The 23,587-nt window shown below is 44.6% G+C and overlaps 1 protein-coding gene across 1 annotated transcript in view; it reads left to right on the forward strand.

The window, feature by feature from the left end:
- The window catches only part of HS6ST3 (heparan sulfate 6-O-sulfotransferase 3), a 612,738-nt gene extending 589,831 nt beyond the window's left edge, over positions 1 to 22,907 (forward strand). The window contains exon 2 of the mRNA XM_037057569.1: positions 20,919 to 22,907. Within this exon, the coding sequence (XP_036913464.1) occupies positions 20,919 to 21,627 (709 nt within the window). The 3' untranslated portion in view covers positions 21,628 to 22,907. The remainder of the gene's footprint in view (positions 1 to 20,918) is intronic.
- The last annotated feature ends 680 nt before the right edge of the window (positions 22,908 to 23,587 follow it).

The raw sequence follows: 23,587 nt of genomic DNA on the forward strand, positions 1-23,587 counted from the left end.
AGGACAGAATCAAGTCCCGGGCGATCTACTCCGGGGCTTTCTTTGAAAGTGAGTCAGGAAGTTGTTACTCCATCATGTTCCTGAATCTAATCAATATTATTAGAAATCCCTTCCCCTGCCTTCGGGGAGGGCAGGGAGACAAAGGTGGAAGGGAGGAAGCAGGCCTATTTCTCCCTGGCTGTGCCCATCAGCAGTCCTTCATAAAGGGTATTTGTTTAGGTTGCTATTTATCATTATTATTATCATCAAACGTTGTGAATGATGAGAACAGCTGACCTTTATTTAATGCTTTCTTTGTGATAAGCTCTGTGCTAAGATTTTTTCCATATGTGTCTCATTGAATCCTTACAAGGAAATCCTTTGAGGTTGCTACTATTTTTATCACCATTTAGACACAAGGAAGGTAAAGCTTAGAAAGGTTAAATAATTTGTTCAGGCAAGTGGTGTCAAAGCTTGGGTTCTGTCTAATGAGCAAATCCTAAGACAATGTTAAAAATGGGTTAGGTGTTAAGTTGAACCAGAGAGCAAATATGGCTTGTCCTGAGTGTGGGGAGCTTGCTTCCAGCTTAGAGCTTGGGCGTGTGTTTTGGGGTGAGGGAGTCTGCTTTGCCTTTGCTTGCCCATGACCCACAAAACAGAACAACAGAAAATGTAGCTGAAGAGGTTAGGTAATTTTTGCATTACTTGTCTTAGTCAAAAATAAGAAATCGCCATTCAAGTGTTTCTACAGCTTAATTATAGGCCTCTGTGCGGCAAACAATACACTAAGTACTAATAATAGGGGCCATCCAAAAACAAGTTCTCTGGGGACCTCCCAAGGCGCTGGGTCTGTTTAGGACAAGTGATAAGGAAACAGTGTTCTGTGTGAAGGAGCAGCAGGCCCTAGAGAGTGTGAATCTTTTTCTTGTTAATGAAGTAAAAGGAACCTTATGACTGGTGGAAAAACCAACAGCAGAAACGAAAAGCCATTCTTATTAGCTACCTCAGGGCAAGGAAGGAAATTTCCATTCAGCCTGTGAGCAGGGACAGGATAAGCCCTCCCCCTGCCCCAGGAGCTCCTGGGCTGTGCTGCTTGCACGGAGGGAGAAATGGTCCTATTTTTCAAGGACTTTCCATGTCTCATATGAATTGGGCCCAGTTCCTAAATCATGTTTGAATCTGAATAGCAATTCTTCGTCACCCACTTGGCTGGAGCATCTAAGAATCTTTGGAAAATGTTCAATAAATGTCTTAACTCTATGCAAATATAAACAGCGTAGTTATTTGTGAAAAGATGTCAAAGAGAAGATTAATATTATCGAACCTCTTTTATATTGGGAAGCAAATATGTCTATTTTGATGTACAAAGAAGATGGAATTACTTCATAGAGTCGAATATCCAGTGACTGCAACGTAGTAGGTGTGTAAGTACGCATCGAAGGAGTCGATGAATAACTAACATATGAATAGAGGACCTCATTAAAAACAAATTAGAAAGCTGAACGATATGATAAATAACCATTTGTACTTACCAGTTTAATTTACTCTTTTGCTACCAAAAGAAAGCCTTATTTAAAATATGAAGGATGTTAAGGCTTGAAATTGAAGAGGGAAGCATGAAAGAACCATTAACATCTGTGTCTCAAGCCCAGGTCACAGCCAAACTAGCAAATTCAGTTTCTATTACATCAGAAAGAATATGCTCAGAACACTTAGGTAATGAATGGGAGCATCGTGGCCTGAGAGTGGGGGCACCAGGCCCATGATTTGGGTGGGAGGTTGGGGTCCAAGGAGTGGGCTGAGGTGATAGAGTTGGAATCAGGGCCTGGTGGATAGGAACACATATGGTCCCCAGATTTTCTATGAATTGTGATGACTGTGTGTCATTTCAAGGTCATCTCTGGCTCAGACAGCCTGAATTCAGTTCTATTCCTATCCTGGCCCAGCTAACGAATCCAGCCTCTTTCCCTTGATACCCCCCAATCTACCAGCCACACAAGACTGGTTCTCAAGGCAGACTTTACTGATGGTTTGGGGTTGCAAAGAGGGCTTCCGTGACAGAATCGCAATTTAAAAGTTAATGTTAGTCATCTCTGTCCTTCAAATATTTTAACCACTTTGTCACTAGGAACTTCTTGCTGGCCGGTGTGTCCCCACAGGCCTCCACCACTGCGCTTGACTCACCAGTCCTTTTCTCTTTCTCAAAACCTCTTTTTCCTTCCCACTTCCACTTCCCGCCACACCCAGAATCAAGTCAGCTTCTTCTAGAAAGTATCTGAGGTCTTGCTTCATCTGGCCCCTGCCCCTTCTCGCTAAGCATAGAGCTTCTATGTAAACACACATGCTGGTGGAGAGCGGCCACTAAGCAAAAGCAGTTCTCCTGAGAATTCTACAGTTGACTCTTCAAATACCTTTCACCCTTTCGTTCCTCCTGCTAGCACAGGAAGACACGTGGCTGGTGCACACATGGTGCTGTGGGGACGGTGGCCCACTCAGAGACCAAGGAAGCTCCTCGTGCCTCATCTTCTCCAAACCCCTTCGTGTTGGATGTTTACGGACACTGCATTCCATGGGCCTGATTGATTAAATCATGAGCTGTTGAACTCAGTCTCAGTCTGTCCAGAGGCCTGGGGTTACAGGGGCAGAGGAACTTACCCTTTCAGCCCTCTCATGCCTGGTTGGGTCTCTGGGCAACCAGCCCCGCCCCTCCTTAAATTACTAGAGGCTTTCTGAAATTCACTTCATTAACATAACAAAAGACACCTTTTGGCTCTTGTCACTGAGGAAATTCCAAGTTTTTAGGAGCTCTGGGCCAGAAATTGGATGACAACCAAATATACATTTCTTTTTCTAAATCACAGTATCACACTTGGTATCTTTTCTCCTCAATATGAAGAATTATCTTCTCATTTAAAAGTGAAACACGCACCCACACACAATGCACCTCTAAGTGCAGTTGGACAGTGTTGACATACCTCTTTGATACCTGATTTAGGATTTGCTGGAAGGTTTCATCTTTCCCATGACTCCTGTGGATTTGAACTTGAAGGAGTCTGGTATGGGGTTATCAGCTTCCTGCCATTAGTTTCTTAGGAATCATGCAATCAGGGGGCCTGTTTGCTTCTGTTCCTGATGTCTGATTATAGTACCGGAGAGATCAGGTCTGCCTGCCCTCAAATCAGATTTCTGGCCTGGCAGAGGAACGAGATATTAAGTAAGCCCTTGCTTCTGAGGCTCGTTGGGTAGCAAGATAAATTTCGCAATTGACTTCCAGAAAGTAGCACAAGTGCAGGTTTACGTACCCTACAGCTACCCTAGGATCTGACAATAAGGAATAAAGGCAAAAATAGGGAAGAAGATGATAAAGACACAGAAAAAGGGTCTGGCGTGACCTCCAGATCCAACTTCAGGGGAATCCAACCCGTGTAATGTGGCTTGGACTGCACGGAAGGATGCTGAAAGGCATCGACAGGCCCTTGTCCTTCTTGAGAAAGAGCTCCCCATTCACAGGCTCCACTACTGATACTGCACCGTCCATGAAGGAATACAAACAAGCCCTGGACCGCAGCCTCGTTCCTGGAGTGCTGCTTTTACTTCTGCCTCTGCTAGGTGGGAGCTCAGTGTAGATTTCTGCTTCCTGAGTGACAGCTTTGTCTCTTTCTCTGACACCCAGAAATATCCTGACTCTCCACTGGAGACAAGAAGAAAATTAATGTGTATTCAGCTCTTTCTGTGTCCCCCTCAATTCACCGCACCCCCAACGTCTGTGGGCCTTCCCTTCGCTCTGCAAGGTGTTCGTGAATGTTTGAGCTCTGCCCTTCCATCTCCAGTTTGATTATGAACATGGAGAAGTAAAAAGCCCATAAACCACATGCAATGTGTGACCAGGTAAATATTCATGAATGGTGTGATTGGACCCACAAAAAACAAACAAACAGAAAAGGGTATGCACACTGGTTCTTCCAACTCACACCAAAGTCAAATGGAGTCTCCTTTCATTATATCCCATTATATACCCTATAAAATGTTGCCAAGGCTTAGTTTGTTTCGCATCTGCTTGTGATTTTCTCTTTCAGCTTTTTGTTTTTCTCGGAATTGCTTCTTACCTTTTATCTTACAAAGGAAAGAATTCTATGCCTCTTTTATCTGAAATATCCAACCTATGAATTCTGGTATTTGCTGAAGGTGAACCACTTTCTCTCACATGTTCTTGGAAATACTGTGAGTGTTCTTCCTTATAAATCTTTTCCTTGCAGGTTGTTAGTACCAGTGTCTCGGTTCCCACCTCTTTTCTCGTGGATTTCTCTTCACGGATGCTGGGATGTTTTCTCAAATGCAATTGTCTTTTCCCACAGAGTGCAGAGGAAGTAAATTTTCGGAGCACATCAACGTTTCTTGTTTTATCCTTGCAGCCTTACAGTTGATCGATAATTCGACTAGGCTAAAAATTCGATTGCTTAAAATCCTTTTCCCTTGGAAGTTTTGAAGTTTGATCCACTGTTTCTAGGGTTCAGAGTTTGATAAGAAAATAGTAGGCCCTGGCTGGCGTAGCTCAGTGGATTGAGCACGGGCCTGCGAACCAGACGATCGCGGTTCGATTCCCAGTCAGGGCACATGCCTGGGTTGCAGGCCGGTTCCTTGCAGGCTAACTACCAGCAGGGGACGCACAAAAGGCAACCGTACATTGATGTTTCTCTCCCTCTCTCCTTCCCCTCTGAAGATAAATAAATAAATAAAATCTTTAAAAAAAAAAAGAAAAGAAAATAGTTGACGGTGTGACTCTTATTTCATGTGTTCAAACTCCTTTTAGGTCCTTCCCCTCCGGAAGATTTTTAGATCTTCTCTTTATCTTTGGGGTTCTAAAATTTCATCCACACCTCTTGAATCCCACAGGCCTTTTCAATTTGCACATTCATGTTTTTCAGCCCCAGAGAATATTCTATTTTAACTTTTATTATTTATTTTTGGTGGTTTTTTTGTATTTTTTTACTCGTCTACCATGATTTTTTTTCTAGGTAGCTATTAGACCTATAGATTACATCTCGTCCCTTAATTTAATTTCTCATTTTTTAAAACATCTTCCCCCTTTCTATCATATCTGCAAGGCTTCCTGGACTCTATCATTTGTCCTATCTATTGACTTTTTTCAGGCCCAACATGTATATGAGTGTCAATTACTTTCTAAGGACCTCTATCTTGTGCTTGCTTAATACCTCAGGATAGTCCTAATAATATTCTAAAAGCTGNTTGGTGTTTTTTGTATTTTTTTACTTGTCTACCATGATTTTTTTTCTAGGTAGCTATTAGACCTATAGATTACATCTCGTCCCTTAATTTAATTTCTCATTTTTTAAAACATCTTCCCCCTCTCTATCATATCTGCAAGGCTTCCTGGACTCTATCATTTGTCCTATCTATTGACTTTTTTCAGGCCCAACATGTATATGAGTGTCAATTACTTTCTAAGGACCTCTATCTTGTGCTTGCTTAATACCTCAGGATAGTCCTAATAATATTCTAAAAGCTGTTTTGGTTTCTTAAATAGCCAATTTCTTTCAAGAAGTTATTCTGTTTATTCAGTCATTCTCGAATGTTTAGTAATCCTTAATGGTCCATTCATAGATATAGGTAAGAACTAGGCTTATCGATGTTGGTAGCTAGGGTGGGTTTTCTCTGCTATTATGTTCATCTATTTCCTCAAAAAAATGTCTCCCTTTTATTAATTTCCCATGGCTGCTGCAGGAAAGTTCCACCGACTGGGTGGCCTGAACAACAGAAATGTGCTCTCGTGGTTCTAAAGTCTAGAAGTCCAAAACAAGGCATTGAGAGGTTTGCTTCCGTCCTAGGGTTGTTCAGGGCATCTGCTCCAGGCAGTTGTCCTGGTTCTGGTAGCCCCAGGCTTCCTTGGCTTGTGGACAGCCATCACCTCTGAGTGTCTTCGTGTTGTCCCCCCTGTTCCCACTGTCTGTCTCTGTGTCCACGTTTCTCCCTTTATAGGAACACCAGTACCAATGGATTAGGGAATGACCTCAACTTAAATCAATTCTCTACAAAGACCCCGCCAGACATGAGATTGCCTTCCCAAGTACGGGGGAGGGGGGGGCGGTGTTAGGACTTCAACATCTTCTTTTGGGGGGGGCATAAATTCAATCCATAATACCTCTCGGTGGGAGATGAAAATGCACTTTTTAGATTGGTTAATAAAGACTAGACGTTGGGCTGGTGAATTCTAAATTCAGAAAGACTGGTCGGGCAGAGGCTCCCCTCAATTCCGCCCCGTTGCTGCCGATCAGCGGTTCATTTCCTTTCTCTAGAGGGCAGGCGTTCGTGTGGGTGCCTGAGTCAGGGGTAGAACACTGGGCTTCCGGAGCTGGGGTTTACTCTATAACAATTCTTAAGTTCAAGAAAGCAGTGACAGTGAAGCCTGATGTGAGGAACGGGGATCAGGAGGGGCAATTGTGTTGCTCAAGTCAGCATCTCTTCCCCTCCCTTGCCACTGCCCCTGGTTTGCAGGTCGAGGGGAGCGAGCTGACCAGTGGGAGAAAGGCCACACCCCCAGTGCCCTGCGGCAGAGCCCTTACCAGTCCGTACCTTTCACTGCAGAACCGGTGGTCATCCGACAGCCGCTCCGAGCCCGGAGGCGCTCTCTGAGTGTGCGCAGAGGTGGTTTGGGTATGTTCACTGGTCGGACAGAGTGTCTTTGGAACACTTCCGTTCCCTGACTTTGCATGTGCTGGGGGTGCTAGATGGTATTCTCTCCTCAGTCAACACTTTGGAGAATACTGCGTTTCCAGTCCATTCGTTGCTGGAACTTTCCATTCGGCCCACTAGATTCTGCACTTACCTCCTGGCTTGAACAGAGTGGGAATCCCTTCTTTCCTTCCCAGTGTCTTTTGTGATGTAGGCTGTAAATGCCACCAGGCTCTCAGCATGAGTTGAAAACCCCCCGGGACTCATGGCTCTAGGACCCCCCCAGTCCCCACAGGAGGGCCACTGCATTTCAGCTTTTGCGTGTCAGCCTCCAAGGCGGTCCGGGGGTGCCCCATGTGGCAGAAGGAGGTGGGTAGCCTTTAAAATCCATCGGAGGTCAATGTATTCCATTATATGCGCAGTGCTTCAAATTCAGCTTTAACCTTTGACGAAATTTGCAGTGCTGGGATTTTTTATGCTAGAGCAGACTCAGGAAATCGCAGGTGCAACTCATTTTCGTTCTGACTTACAATCACTGAGGGCTCCTAGAATTTTTATAGGAAATCTCTCTTTAACTTGAGTGCAAAGTGTCTGAAGTCTGTAGCTTGTCTCTGTAATGTACATTAATAGGCGATATAGGTAACACTGATTTGCAGAAATTAATTACTAGAAAAACAGCTCTCAGCACTTACCTAGTGTTTGGAGAGATTTGAGAGCCCCCTTGTGGCTATAGTAAATCCAAACTGAAAAGTGATAAAAAGCGTTTAATTGCTTTTATTCTTCCCCTCTCTCTTTTAGGTTGCTTGTTTTATGATTTTTGGATTACTTTTCATTTTATATTATCATCAGCGTATTTTATGTAACTTTATGGAGGACTCAGAGATGGTAGCTAGTGTCGATTTTTAAAGGACAAGCTGCTAGGGTTTTCTCTTCCCTATTACTAAACTCAGATTCTTATCATCAAGAGAAATCACAAATCTGGAGGGGCACATTTCAGGACGTTCGCAAGGCAAGGGAATCAAGGTTGCCTTTTTCTGCTTTTTAAGAGAGACCTCCCTCTCTTTTCAGCCTGTGTTTGGACCCCACGAAGGTAAAAGCCACCTCCAGCAGCCCTGAGCTCCATTTGTTTTGAACGCGTTAAAGACGGTTTTCTCAGATTTACGTAGAGCAGACGAGAAGGGAGAAACAATCATCTTCATTGGAGTGTTTTTAAATCTCGGAGAAATGAATGTTGGAAGTTATTACCTCTCAGATGCTTCAATTATGCCAGAAGAAAAATATTTGTGACTGAAAGTGACTGTGCTCCACACTTGAATTGATGAAGGGAGTGCCCAAGGCCAAGTTCAGACAGAACGAATTGATTTATGTTTCTTTTTTCCAGGGAGATTTAAATTACCGCGCATATATTTTTCTCAATTTCTGTCATTGCTTTATTAATTAGGCAGAGTTACGGCAGGGCTTCAGGGCCCACAGCGGCGCCCGATCCCGCTGAGGGTCCGCGTGGGGAGCGGGACTTCTGGAAGGAAACTCGGGTCATTATCATGAATAAGTGGGTTTGGGAGAGAACCTGATTAGGGCTCTGTGTGACTGACTTTCAGCATCATTTGCATTCTCCTGAAATAGTTTGTGGTCTGACATTGGAATCTAGTCACCAAAGAGTCCCTAGCCCTCCTATTGTTCCTAGCATGGAGGAGAATGTCGTGCACGGGAGCTTGAGAACAACAGCAACCAAAGGAACAGGAGATTCAGTCGTTCATAGTTGTGCGTTTGTTATCATTTTACTGTTCATAGTTTTTGATATTCTTCTACTCCTTAGATAAGTCCCTTTAACGTTTCATATAATAAGAAGGGGAAGAATGGGGAGAAGAAAGGTATAGGGAATAAGAAGCATAGTTGGTAGGCATAAAATAGACGGGGAGAGGATAAGAATGGTAAAGAACTTCTTTGTTCACCCTGTGGGCATGAATTAGGGGCGGGAAGAATGCTGAAGGATTGGGGAGTGCAGGGCAGGGGGGAGAAGAGGGGGGAAATTGGGAAAACTATAATAACATAATCAATAAAATATACTTAAAAAAAGAATATGAGAAAACTGAAGCTGAGGCCTAGCTAGAACAGATGAAAGTGGAAGGTGGTACCTGGTGTATTTCCACTTGCGTGCCCAGGTATAATTAGCACACACACGAGCTCCAGGGCCTGAGAGGGAGGGAGAGGAGGCTGGTACCCAGCTAACACTGGCCAGGATCGCCACTTTGTTCTTTAGGGACAGTAGAAAATATCAAGTCCTAACCCCATCTTTCTTGGTCTTTTTAAATATGGAACTTTTGTAACGTGCAAGGTCCTGTAAAAATATGCGTGAACAGCTACGGGGTTGCAGCAGAAGGATTTGCTGTCCGCCTGAACAAGCTCCTGTGGGCCCCAAACTAGATCATCTGAGCAGCAGTAAGATCATGCCTGCAATGTATTGAAATTTATTCAATATGTTTCGAGTCATGAGCTGACAATGATATGAAGACAAACAATGTNCGTGCCCAGGTATAATTAGCACACACACCAGCTCCAGGGCCTGAGAGGGAGGGAGAGAGGAGGCTGGTACCCAGCTAACACTGGCCAGGATCGCCACTTTGTTCTTTAGGGACAGTAGAAAATCTCAAGTCCTAACCCCATCTTTCTTGGTCTTTTTAAATATGGAACTTTTGTAACGTGCAAGGTCCTGTAAAAATATGCGTGAACAGCTACGGGGTTGCAGCAGAAGGATTTGCTGTCCGCCTGAACAAGCTCCTGTGGGCCCCAAACTAGATCATCTGAGCAGCAGTAAGATCATGCCTGCGATGTATTGAAATTTATTCAATATGTTTCGAGTCATGAGCCGACAATGATATGAAGACAAACAATGTCCACGAATAGCCTCTTTGGAAGATTCTAGAAGATCAACTTCTTGTTTTGAAAATCAGGAAATAGAATGGGTCAAGCACCCACTCTGCCTTGCCTGTAGGAACTGTACCTCTGTGTGCCAAATAGTTGTCGAGGGGAAGTTTCCCGTGAGAGAAGCATGGCTGTTACTTGAAGGAGAAATGATTGAATTGGAACGTCACCATCTTGCAGCCCTTTAATGAATGCCCATCAGTGGCATTCACCAGAACAGAGGCCACGAGGCGCTATGGGCCTCCAGACGGAAGTCTGCAACACTGCCTTTGAAGAAACAAATGTCTATTATTTCAGAATGATTTTTCTGCCAACTGTAAATATCACCTGAAGGTGTATTTCATGTCCTGGCCTTTCCACCCAGTTCTCTGAGGTGCCCCTTTACAGGTAGGTGCGTTTCAAAGAGAAAGTGAGGGAATATGTAACTCAGGGAAATCTCCAAACTTAGGATAATGTGCTCATGCCATGCTTTCCTTCTAACCCTTAACCACATTAGAACCAAATAAGACGGGCGTGGGGTCTTCCACACACCGCTGCGTCGTCAGCTCTGTGAGATCAGGCGGTCTTGTCTGCCATCATATCTGAGGGTTCTATCATAGTGTTTGGCATCGAATGCATAATCAACAAATATTTTCAAGTAAATAAACTAGTTAGCAGCTGAGGAGGAAAAAAAAAAAGTCCCAGCTCTGCTAGTCTTTAGTTGTTTGACCTTGGGAGAATCCTTTGATACTTCTGAGCTCCGCTTCTCTCATCTGTAAAACCCCTCCTCTGATACAGTCTTGTAGTGAGCCTAAAGTGCGGTGATGGACGAGGAAAGAGTTCTGAGCCCTGTGAGTATGGCACACAAATAGAAAAGCACCATCAGCTGTTTTCTATTATTAACAAAGCTGTTTTAATATTTAAAATTGCACTGTAGTCGGGGAGTTTCTGAGGCTCTGGTGTTCAGGGAGGCGGGAAAGCTGTGGAAGTGGGGAGCGTGCACTTCTGCTGACCGATGCACTGCGGACCCCTCACCATCGCTATTGCGTCACCAATTCCCACAACCCTCTGTGGTAAGCATCTCTACCCTGCTGTGTAGACGAGGACACTGAGGCTCCCGGGGGCTGTAGAGGTTAACCAGGTCACACCAAGTGAAAGACGGACCTGAAATCGGAACCCAGATCTTTCTAACTTCCAAACCTGTGTTCTTTCCACTGCACCTTAAAATGAAGTGTCCAACACGTTTGAAATTACGGGCTTGTGCTCTGTCCAAACGAGTAGCTTGACTTTTATTTTCCTTACCTCTTCTCCTCCTGAATAAAGGGATGGGAACAGCTGACTTCAGGGTCCAGAGACCTGCTTTGAACACATTTCTAAGGCTGTTAGCTCTGTGTTCACAAAAAGACCTATTTTAAAGCCACAAAGAGAATTATGGCATCGCATGAGCTTTGGCTTTGTCTGGATCCTCTTGCATCGCTCTTTCCGACTATCCTTACTGTCCTGAGGCCCCTGCAGCTTTTGGTTCTGGATTCCTTGGGAGTGTTAAAAAGGATTGGAGCTGCACTAATTCCCCATTGCCTCTCCTCCAGCATTAGTTCGTTAGGCAGGGTTGCGGGTGCGCCGTGCTTAGGAAAATCGTTTCTAGGACTCCTCCCACGCAGCTGACACTTCCAAGAGGGTGGAAGAGACGGTCAAAACTGGCATCACTCCGTGGAGTTACAGATGTCACCCAAAAGCCTGCCCCACTCCAGAGGGATGTTTGGATGACTGAAGTGGTCAGTGCCAGGCAGCACTCAGAACTGCAGGTGGACATAGTGTGCAGGAAACAAATGCTGGCCGTTGTTATTATTTGTCTTGCTGTCCATTTTTGCTTCACAGGGAATGTTCCATATTTGAAGTTAGCTTGTGCCTTAATCATCCCGGGAAGGGGTAGGATGACCCCTGAGATGCTGTTTCTTTAAGAACTGCCAAGGGACGGAATCCAGTGGGGATCTTAGGTACTTTCTTAAACATGTGAAAACGATCACTCAGTCCTGATAGCAGAATCTTAGGAAGATCCTAACACAGAATAATCCATTATGGAAGGAAATGGAAAAATCTGGATGGAAATGGGGGTTTTCTTTTCAGTTTTTATAATGTTTTAGGCAAATCTGTATCAAAGCTGTCGGATAGAAACCTAAATATCAAAGCACGTGCCTTGCTCTTAAATATCCTGCTTTACTTCTTTTCCTTTCCCAGTTGGCCAGTGCAAAGACAAGTCAATGGAGACACCCTGTTGCCTCTACCTTGTGTTAGTCTCACATCCCCCACAGCAGTGCCTGAGAAATTAGCTAAAGAGAGAGCCCAGCTGCACGGGAATGGCCTGATATAACACAATCTGAGTGTACTATCTCGTGTTCTGCTTTGCTGGGCTGGGATTAGAGCTGCCAGCGAGCCTGAATTGGGCCTTATCTCCCTCTGGGGCGGCTCCAGGCTTCAGCTGGATACCCACATGCATGAGCCACAGCCTTGCAGAGCAGAGCGCCTTGCCTCGTCCTCGTGCCCGAATCCCAGCGAGGCCGCGCCAAGCCGGGCGCCTCTGAACCAAATAATCACGGGAGTCGCTGAATAATGCATGAGAGCAGGACCGTCGCTGGCACATTTGAAACTGTACCGAGAGGAACTGTGCTCGGCAAGATAGCAAAAACAAGCCCCTGGAACATGCATTCCCTGAAATGTATCCTCGCAGCAGCCACTGGAGGGAAAGGGAAAGCAAATGTGACAACCGCCCGAAACTCATGGGCTTTGCCGAGTCTGAGACTCGTGGGTTTCACAGCACTGTAAAGGGGCAGCCTGACAGGATTTAATTTTTTTTTATCTTATTGATAAATACGAAGTCTTCCTCTGGAGAATGGAGGGTAGGCTGAGCATCATTGAGAAATGACCGGTGTTCTCCAGAAGTCTCTTTGTTCATGCTTTTGTGTGGTGGGTTTAGCATCCATCCTGTGCGACTTCCCTTAACTCGAGTTAGCGGACACCTGGACGTTGCAGGGAAACCGCCACTCGAGAGGCTGTTGGTTCGAGGACCCGCACGGCGTGTCATCGGGCAAGGGTTCTCCGCCTTCCTGCTCCAGATGCCAGCTTTAATAAGCTGCAGAGCTGCTGAGTGGGATTTCATGCCACACATGTTTAGTCGCTGATTTGATATTCCAGCTGATCATTAAGTGCCAAAGAAACATATCTTTCTAGACGCATGCTTCCTGGCCACCGGGTCACAAACCCCATTCTTGCTGTCCAGGAACGCCCATCACAGGTTTGTGTCCTGGGTAGGGGACCTTCCTTGTCCAGCGGAGAGAGTGCCAAGTCAGGAGCCTGTTTGGCAGCCCTCCCTCGGCTCCCAAGTGGTCCTGTCCCCTGGTGCTTACGAGGTCAGGCCTCATGCAATGGCCCTGTCCTCTCCTATGTTGACTCTGGTCGCTTATATTTTGGCATTTTGAAAATGAAATGGGGACCCTTCTCTTGACTTGGAAACAAACTGCTGGCTTTTTATTTTCTACCCAAATACTTTTGGCTTAGGATTGGCATCCGATTATTGTTTCAGGTAGACCCTGAGAAACAGAAGCAGCCTCACTGTCCAAAACTGGGAGATCGGTCAGATAAGTTATGGTACATCCGTAATTGGAATGGTATGCTTTTATGGAAGATTGCTAAATAAAATGGAAAAAATGTTTGCCCTGTGTTTTTGAGTTTAATATGCAGCTTAAAATATCATGTACCTTATAATCTCAAATGGGTAAAAGAAAGAAATGTGTGTGTGTATGTGTGTATTTAACAGTGGCTATACCTGAGTGAAGTGACTGTAGGTGATTTTATTTCCTCCTTTTTCTCCTGTTCTGTACTGCTCTTATTTTCTGTAATGACAACGTATTGCATTTCTAAATGGGGGGTGGGAGGGGAAATTGATGACTTAAAAAAATCAAAAGGCCAGACCAGGTACATCCAAAGTAGTCTCCTTTAAAGTTACCAGGTGCACAGATGAGAAAAGGGGTGCAGAGCTCTGCCCTGCAGAGGGAGGCGCTGCGAGCATCCCTCTCTTCTCTTTCAACCCATTGAAAAGAGTCTGGATTTCTGGGTCCTAAGAGAAAGAAAAATGCCTCAGCCCGAAGGGTCTGGCTGCTTTGTCAGTCACTGTGAGGGAGGAGGTGAGGGCAGCTTGGTGGATGGGGGTAGGGGTTGGTGCGTGGCTGCTGTGGGCGGTAGGGGGTCCCCAATTTCTAACCACAGTGCCTGACATCTTTGGAACTGATTGCTCCGTTGCTCCGACATACGTCGCTGTCACCTTCCTAGAGTTCTTTATTACGATACTTAACAATGATAGTTCCTGATTTCTCATTTGCTTCGAACATCATTTTTAAATGCCTCTGTTTGTTTTCCAGGCTTGAACAAAAGGCCGCCCATCACTGTGTCAAAGGGCAGTAGGAGCCCTAAGCTCTAACCGGGGACAGTATAGTGCGGATCACACTCGCTGAGAGGACGAAGAATGGGCCGGCCTCAGTGGGTGGTGTGTGGCTCCACGGGAAGGCAAGAAATGAACTCCATTCTGAGTGTTTGGAAAGTGACTGCGGCACACGGTCCCACAGCGGTGGGGGGGGGCTCGGCTTCACTCTTTAGAGATGTCCCCTTGCTTCCAAACCCCTTGGACAGGCACAGCTGTCTGTGCATTTCCGTGGTGAGACCGGAGGTCTCCCTGCGGTGCCCCCAGGTCCAATTCACAACCTCTCACCGAAGTCTTTGTGCGACTCTGAGGTCTGGCGAAACTTGATTACATGGGGAAAAGTCCTTTCAAAGTCTCGGGGGGTGGGGGGCGAGAGGAAGGAGGGGACATTGGTTATTTCCCGTATGTTTTATAAGATCTAGGCTAAGAGAAAGGCTTAGCCTGGGCTGCTGCCCTTGGGTTGGGCACCAACAAGTTCAATTTCCTGGGCACGACACCATGCGAATTTCTGAAGCAGTGGCTACCCGTGTTTGTACTGAATCATTCCACAAACACTGAACGCCTTGTACCCCCTGGTGTATGAGCTTAGGTAGCATAGGCTCTGGGGGATGAAAGGTGAGCAAGGCCTAAAGCCCATTCAAGGGATAAGACATTCCCTGGTCACCGGCATGAAGTTAAATCGTGAGCATATGTCCATGCACTGGAATATCACTCAGCCATAAAAAGGAATGACACAAACTCGTAACTGCAGGGGACAAATTGATGGTTGCCAGATGGGGGTGGGAGGTTGGAGAGATAGGTGCAAATGGTATGAAGAAGTACAAGTTGGCGTTATAAAAACTGTCAAGGGGGTGTAAAGGAGAGCTCAAGGAATGTCGCTAACAACGTTGTGGTCACTACGTCTAATGACGGACGGCTACTAGAGTTATCGTGGTGAACGCGTCATAAAATATAAAAATTTTCTGCTGTAATTCAAAAACATTTTAATTCTTTTTTAAAAAAGATAAAACACAAGAGGCATGGGTTTCAGGGGGACAGAAATCCCTCCCACTGAGGACGTAACAGAGGACTGGCCTGAGGAGTTTCTACACAAGCTGCCTTTTAGGGACGCATTGAGCTGTGGAATGTGGAGATAGCCATCTCGTTGCTTGATTTACGAGGGTTACACTAGTTGTGGGAGGAACCCAGGGGCGGGGAGAAGTAGGCTTACAGTTGTGAGTACATGAACCATCGATTTTTCTTGCATTATTTATTTATTAATTATTGTATCACTTATTATTGTTATTAACCTACCCTTGCCCACCCCTGTATATCTATTAAGCCTCCCCTGTGAACCTAGCATTTTGTAGGTCCTTTCAGATGTGTTTTCATCACCTAGGCAACTCATAACCTCATTAAAGTGAATATTTTTTAGTAAAGTATAGTTGACATATACTATGATATTAGTTTTAGCTGTACGGCATAGTGATTCTGCATTTATATACCTTATGATGTGATCACATGATATGCCTGGTAACCATCTGTCCCTGTACAAAGTTATGATATTATTGACTGTATTTCCGGTGCTGCACATTACTTCCCTAGCACTTATTTATTTTGTAACTGGAAGCTTGTACCTCTGCTTTCCCTTCATCTTTTCCACCCACCCCCTACCTCTGCTCCTCTCTGGCAACTACCAGCTTTTTCTCTGTATATGTGAAGTTTTGTTTTGTTTGTTTGCTTGGTTTTTTAGATTCCACACATAAGTAAAATCATACGTACTTGTCTTTCTCTACCTGAATTATCTCACTTAGCAGAATACACTCTAGGCCCGTTCATGCTGTCGAAAATGATAAGATTTCAAATAACAAGTATTGGTGAGGATGTAGGGAAAAGGGGATGTCCATACACTGTTGGTACGATTGCAAATTAATGCAGCCACTGTGGAAAACAGTACGCAGGTTCCTCAAAAAATCCAGAATAGAATACCATATGACTTAGCAATTTCGATTCTGGGTATTTATCGAAAGAAAATGAAAACAGCCATTTGAAAAGATACATGCACCCCTATGTTCATTGCAGCATTATTTACAATGGACAAGATATGGAAGCAACTAGGTGCCCACCGACAGATGAATGAATAAAAAAGATGTGATATATATGTAATGAAATATTATTCAGCAATAAAAAAATAAAAGTGATTTTTTTTAATCACCACAGGCTGAGTGATTACAGCACCTTATATCTCTTATTCCAGCATTTTGATGAGCACATTAGACCTGCCTCTTATCCATTCCAGAATTGAAAGGGAAGGATTAGATGGAGGAAAGAAGAAAATACCGAGGAGGGAAAGGAAGCTTGGAGGAGACTGAAAATGAGGAAGGGGTAGGGAACGATGACAGATGAGTGTCTATTTTTTAATCTTCAGGGTGTCTTTCTTATCCACACCCATGTTTCTGGGTTCCTCCCTGTTGGTCTCTCGCCGTGACTGCCGAATCTCTCTCCTGGCCTACTTTGTCCACCCTAAATACTGTTGCTAAATGAGTCTTTCTAAATCAACACATTTTCTGTTTTAGCAGTTCACAGTTGTTTTCAGAACCCATGACAATTTGGCCTCAGCATCCTGTTCTATTTTGTGCCCTCCTTCCACTCCTTCATTTATTAAATAAACATTTAGCGGAAAATGCAAACGTGAACTGCCTGGTCTAATTAGGCCACTCTGCTCTCTGTGTATTCTTCAATATTCTGTGGCCTCTCCCGTCTTCTGTAACTTGCTAATCAGTGCCTTTTTCTAATCTACCACCCTTGCACCCACAAGACTTGAGGACGTTTTATTGTATTTTTTACGTTCTTCACATTTTCTAGATAGGCTTCTCACACGTAACAAACCTTCAATAAGCATGTCTTAATGAAATGACTTGATGATTAAAGAACTGAGCAATTATGCGATAAACTGCTTAGAGAAACACAGGTTCTTGAAGCAGTGGGGAAGAAAACTAGTAAGTTTAACATTTTTAAAGAACCCACCTCTTTGTCACTAATTACCTATTGTATGAAATATTCAACTTTTTACCCAAAGTCCGTATTGACCATCTCTCTTTGTGTATCAACCAGCATAAGCAAGTGATGGATGTATTAGAAGATTATATATCTTTTTATTCTGTCCACACATTTTGCATGTTCAAAAATAATATCGGGTTAGTATTTGGGAGAGGAAAAAGTGATATTTACCAAAGGCAATATTAACCTTTGTCACTAAAGTACATTACTTTCATATGATTATCATTTCTTGTATAAAGCATCATTTATGGAGCATTTGTTGTGAGCAGGACTTTGTGTGAGATACTGTGGGATACAGGCATAAGGTCCAGTTATCAAAAAGGCCTTGAAGGGCAGATGTGGCCAAGACTTGGACATGCAAGTCCAAAGTGCAGTCAGTGATGCAGTGCTTCGTAGAGGCTGGAAAAGTCAGGGAAGATGGAGGAGATGCTTGCACTGGGCTTGGGAAGATAATTGGGATGCAGATGAGCAAAGGGACAGGCAAAGCCTGAGGGAAGGCAGTGAGGGCCTTGTGCAGTATTTAGAGTTTCTAAACATGATGACCTTGCAGCTAAAATGCTACAGTGATTTCTAAAGCAGCCACGGAGAAGAGTGCATTCTGTGTCCTACGAATTGAGGAAGCCATGGTGGTTCCTATCGTGATTATCCGTTAAAATGGTTATTGAGGTAACCAAGGCACCAGCGCCCTAACCTTCCCCAGTACGTGGGTATTTGCCATCATTACCCTGTGGCCACAAGAGTGACAATGCTGAAGAGCAGCCACTGTGTCACAGATGTTCTCACACAAATTCACCCAAGCTCTCAATGAAGTAGGTGGCAAATGGGAAACCGACTGACAGGCTGCTGTCACAGACATAAAGTTGCCTGTCTTAGGGATAGTTTTGGTCCAGGGAGATTGGCAGAACATCTCCTTAAGTTGGTGGTTAGAATTTCTTTTACATTACCATAGCCATTGGGTCCCTGAGATCTGTTTGAGGACAATGTCTTCATCATCTCCGGGTCCCCGATGCCTAGTTCCAGTGCTTGGCAAATGTGGGGCTGGGGTGATGCAGGCGGGGGGTGGGGGGAGGCGCTCAGTGTTTGGAAAGCTAACACATGAGTGAATGGATAGAGGAAGGGGGAACGTGAGAGTTTACGTATTTATCTTGCTAAAACTTGGGGGAGTTTTGGTGAACTGCAAAGACGTATCTATGAACGGATGATGCTCGGTCAAAGGTAAGAGATCGGAATGGGAGCCCATGAAGGCCTCTGGGTTGTAGCCACACGGGGCTTTGCTTGGGAGCTGCTTCTGCTTCCTCTCTTTTCCACTGTGCTGTTGAACGAGTAAGGCCTAAAAAAGGAGACTTGCAGGTTTCAGTAGTCCTAAACCCCTCCAGTAGTTTCCTAAGAAACTTGAGGTGGAAGTTGTGGGAGCAGAAGGAAAAGAGTTTGTGTTGTTTTGGGGGATGGGGAGGAGATTTTGTGATGCTGGAGCCAGACTTTAGCACAATGAAGGCTGGGTGTGTGGACTGGAGGTAGACATTGCTTCGTCAATGATTTTTGCAATCTTCTGTCTGAAAGTAGAAAAGCAATTGAAAGGAGAAGGAAATAGAAATGAGAACTATGATTTAATGAAGCAAATTTTGTGGGGGATTGTTCTTCAACCCTATTATCTTCTTTTTATTATTATTCTACTTTTCCATTTTGATTGCTTTGTAGGATTGAAACAAACAAAACGGACATGAGAATATATATGATAAAGCAAAACCTGAATGCTATTAGTCATTTCCATTCCAGACCCATGAGATGGGACAACTTTGAACTTCATCCATATAAATGTTCCACTCGTACATTTTTATGTCTTGATGTCAGAGTTAATTTTAGTTACAAATGGGCCTCAAACCTCTTTGGCTAGTAGAACTTACAGGCATTTGGGACTTATTACTCATGTAAATGTGGCCCTACTCTCTAGTCAGTCATTGTTAAATATAATGTTAAGTTGAATAAAATTAAATTTGAAACCAAGACCATTTTAAGCTTATATCAGCTTTAATCAGCTTCGAGAGTATGTCGGTGTCTGATTAAATGAAGGCCTCAGGAACTCTATGGCCAGTTTTCTCAAGTGAGACAAAGCCTCTGAGATTCCAGGAGCAGGTTCCAGTTAAACCTGGTCACAGACCATTGCGATCCCCAGTCCTGAAACCCTACAGATAATTCCACTACTGGAAACCTCTGGAATGTGCCCAAATAGGAGACATATCAAATTTGAGGGTGAAACTTATCAATTGATTACCATCATCTTTGTTATTCAAATCCTCTTTTGTGTTTTCTGTGTTGCCCAATTAACAGAGAAATAATAAGTTTTCCCGTGTGTAGTTTTATTTGACCCAATGCAAAGGTCTCTCTGATTTAAGTTCTTCTGTTTGCTGTCTTTAACCCCTTCCTGAGTTACATCATAGTCATTATTAGGTCTCTGTATTTACCATGAAATTGTTTTATGAATTAACAGTCAGTCTCTGCTTGTAGAATTAGAAAGAGAGCAAGTTCCAACATAGGACAAAATAGGATTAACAGCGACATGTCATAATATTCAACCATAATAACATCTCTGAGCAAAACTTTATCGCCAATATTTCTTTGTGGAGCCCAGAAACTATGTTGGTCACTTTCTGATTTCCCTGCTGATCTTTGGGGACGTTTTCTTCCACTGATGGAACTGTCATTCTGTCACAGGGAAAGACAACAGAGTAATGTAACATGGTGGCTGGCCAGAGTATGGGCTCAGGCTGGCCTGTCTGGACAGTTTCAGCAAATTGTCCTTCCAGATTTAAAGGGGAGCCAGTGTTACTTGAAGTATTGAAGTTTCTTTACCACATTTCAAAACTATTTGGCAAGACATTCAGAATAACTGAATACAGTAGAGGTATCATTTTACATATTATAGTGCATCAAGTCTTTTAAAAATAGCATAAAAACATTGTCCCCTTAATATCCTTACATTTGTCATTGCTTTTAATAGGTATTACTTTTTTTAAAAAGCAGTTTACATTGGCCAAGGGAAGCTTGGTGGGAGTTTTTTTTTTTTTCAGAATACTTCAGGACACTGTCTGCCTAGCAGAATTCGGGGTGGTACTCCCCACGATGCTGTGGTGGGTGTGTGGCCCATTCCGTTGGCAGCTGCTCAAATTATGAGAGGGATTTTCTTCATTTTGAGTTGCATTTGTTTTCCTTTAGTGCCTACTGTTATTTCTTTACATGCTAATTTCTCTAACTCTCTTCTTGCCCATTTAAGCCAGAGGTACTTTAATCTTTACCCGATCATTTTGGAGCCAATCATTTATAAGAGATATTTCTTTGCAAAGTTCCATGAGATGTCATTAGGTGAGATAAGACCTGTACTTATGATAACCATAGCACCTGACAATTAGTAGCATTCACTGAATATTTGTTGCATCTGTATTTTTAAAATATCAATCTGGTACACAGGAATGCACAGGGGCTTTGAAATTTAAAAAAGCTTAGATTCTATTGTAGTTCAAGTACTAACTTTCTCTAGGATCTCGGGCCATATTTTCCACCTTTATCAGTCTCTATATTCTCAGAATCCATAAAGTACCTGGCACAGTTCCTAGCATATAGTAGTTGCTCAGTAAACATTAGTCTCCACACACAGCCCGTCCACACACATCCTTCCCCTCCCCCACCTCCCTTGTAATCCAGAACAGGAGTGTAAGCAGAATAGGAGCCTTGGCTTCCAGCTTTGCCCTTTCTAGTCCCACAACTTCCCACAAGGGATTAGCGCCCCAGAGTTACAGTGGTCCATGATGACTGACTTTCCTCCTTTTCTTTCTTCCAGGAATTTCTATTACATCACCATGCTGCGCGATCCGGTGTCCCGTTACCTGAGCGAGTGGAAACACGTCCAGAGAGGGGCTACGTGGAAAACCTCCCTCCACATGTGTGATGGGAGAAGCCCCACCCCCGATGAGCTTCCTACCTGCTACCCGGGGGACGACTGGTCTGGGGTTGGCTTGCGGGAGTTCATGGACTGCACCTACAACCTGGCTAACAACCGCCAGGTCCGCATGCTGGCTGACCTCAGCCTGGTGGGCTGCTACAACTTGACTTTCATGAACGAGAGTGAGAGGAACACCATCCTGCTGCAGAGCGCGAAGAACAACCTGAAGAACATGGCCTTCTTTGGGCTCACGGAATTCCAGAGGAAGACCCAGTTTCTCTTTGAGAGGACATTCAACCTCAAGTTCATCTCCCCCTTCACACAGTTCAACATCACGCGGGCTTCCAACGTGGAGATCAATGAGGGGGCTCGCCAGCGCATTGAGGAGCTGAACTTCCTGGACATGCAGCTTTATGAGTACGCAAAAGATCTCTTCCAGCAGCGCTACCACCACACCAAGCAGCTGGCGCACCAGAGGGAGCGGCAAAAGAGGAGAGAGGAGCGCAGGCTGCAGCGGGAGTCCAGGGGCCACCGGTGGCCCAAAGAGGATGGGAACCCAGAGGGGGCAGTCACCGAGGACTACAACAGCCAGGTGGTGAGGTGGTGACCCCCTGCCCTCTCCTCTCTCTGGAGCGGGAGGGCAATCAGGTGCACTGGCCTTCTGTGGCATTCCCTTGGAGACTGCGGGCCATTCTGAAGGCATCTGGCCCTATGTGGCTTGAGCTGGGCACATCACATGCTTCCTCTTTGTCTTCACATTACCCAGAAGGAGATGATGAGGCTTCTTCTTTTCCTCCTGACATTTTCCAGTCTGGGATATTAAGTAGGGCAAGGATGCATCCAGTGTAGATTGCGCTGGAAGGTCGAGGAAAGACGCGCCAATAAGGAAGCAGTCCTTGCAGTCTCCTCTGCGGCAGCGTAGGTTCTAGTTGGGTGACTGGAACCCACATTAGAGGCGGACATGAAAAGCCGAATGATGGCTTGGATGTTCTGCTGAAACTGGTCTGTTTCATACTGTCTCTGTAATGGAAATGTTGGTCTGTTTCAAGAGAGAGAACAAGAAGTCCCTTTCAACCCTTTGATGAGGTTTTCGGCCAACCCTCACTGTGCCGTTGGCTGTCATCTTTGAACTCTATTTGAATGTGGTTTAAATCCTAAGACGAGTAGTGTGTTTTGTTGCAGTCTTTAAAGGCAAGGTTTTCCCACTCTTGCCCATCACGACAGACTCACATCCTACAAAGCCCTACATCCAAGCCCTGAGCCACGTTTTCTCCCCCACTTTTTAGGGAACTGCAAGACAGGGGCGCCTGTGGCCCCATTGGTAGGGTCATTTGGGAGAAAATGTGCTTAGTAACTAATGCCTAAGGAGATCACAAGTTACCCAGTTTTACTTTTGGTGTAAGGAATGAATGCTGAGGGGAGAGAGAGCAGGAGAATAAACATATGTCTACCATCTCCAAACTGGCTACAGAACTTAGTTTTATCCTTTTTTTAAAGAATATTTCAGAGTGTCGCGTTTGCGGAGCTGTCATCTTCTTTGATATGGGACTGCTGGGTTTGAACTCTGCTGTCACAGAGGCAAAGACATTTCAAAGGAATTTGGTCTGAAGATGGGCGCTGAGCTAGCAGGGATACAAATGGTCCCTAAATAAATAATGATTTTGATTTAGTCCAGGAGATATGGAACACAAGGGGTTGGTTATCCCCCAAATCTAAAAAGACTCTGTCTCCAAACGTCTTGAATATTTCTAGCCTGATAACCTTTTCCTCCCTACATGGACTTGACCTGTTGCTAGACTGTGGCTACAGCTGGAGAATCTGGCTAGACTCACGAGGGTATCCAACCTGTGGCCTGCGGGCTGCATACAGCCCAGGATAGCTATGAATGTGGACCAATGCAGAATCGTAAATTTACTTAAAACAATAAGAGATTTTTTTCATTAGTGTTTATGTATTTAATGTGTGGCCCGAGGCAACTCATCTTCTTCCAGTGTGGCCCAGAGATGCTAAAAGTTTGGACGCCCCTGGTAGAGTGTACAAAACCAAACCAAAAAAAGCACTGCATTGCTGAGTGTTTCTTATTTTCACCTTTTCCCACCACCACCACAATAATACAGAGTGGGTTTTTTTTTTAATAATAAGGGGAGACAAATGGAGAGGAAATAGACAGCCCTTGCCTACCTTCAGTAGGAGGATCAGAGTGAGTAAAAAAGAAGTTTCACAACAGATTGATCTGGTCAATCCCCTCAAGGAGCTGAAGGCAAAATGAGTGAAACTCCCAAATCAGGTTGAAAAGCCTATTTCATTGATATCCAACGTGTTTGATGTTTAAGCCAGCTTTGGATAAGCCCCATCTCAGCCTCCAGAACACTCTCTCTGGGCTTGAGAGTCAATCAACCCACCGGCATTCACGGAGTGCCCGCCCACACGGAGGCACTCTCATGGAGGCCTGGTGCGTCCGTCAAAGAGGGATCTGGGGAAGTTGCTTAGGGACTTCTCTCACTACCCTTGGCGTCACCTGTTATGTGAGGGAAGGCATTATTGTGGACCTCCCTTTCGCCAGGAAC

The sequence above is a fragment of the Sturnira hondurensis genome, unplaced genomic scaffold (genome assembly GCF_014824575.4).
Source record: "Sturnira hondurensis isolate 20B ecotype Veracruz unplaced genomic scaffold, ASM1482457v3 Scaffold0009719, whole genome shotgun sequence".
In the NCBI taxonomy this organism is placed as follows: domain Eukaryota; kingdom Metazoa; phylum Chordata; class Mammalia; order Chiroptera; family Phyllostomidae; genus Sturnira; species Sturnira hondurensis.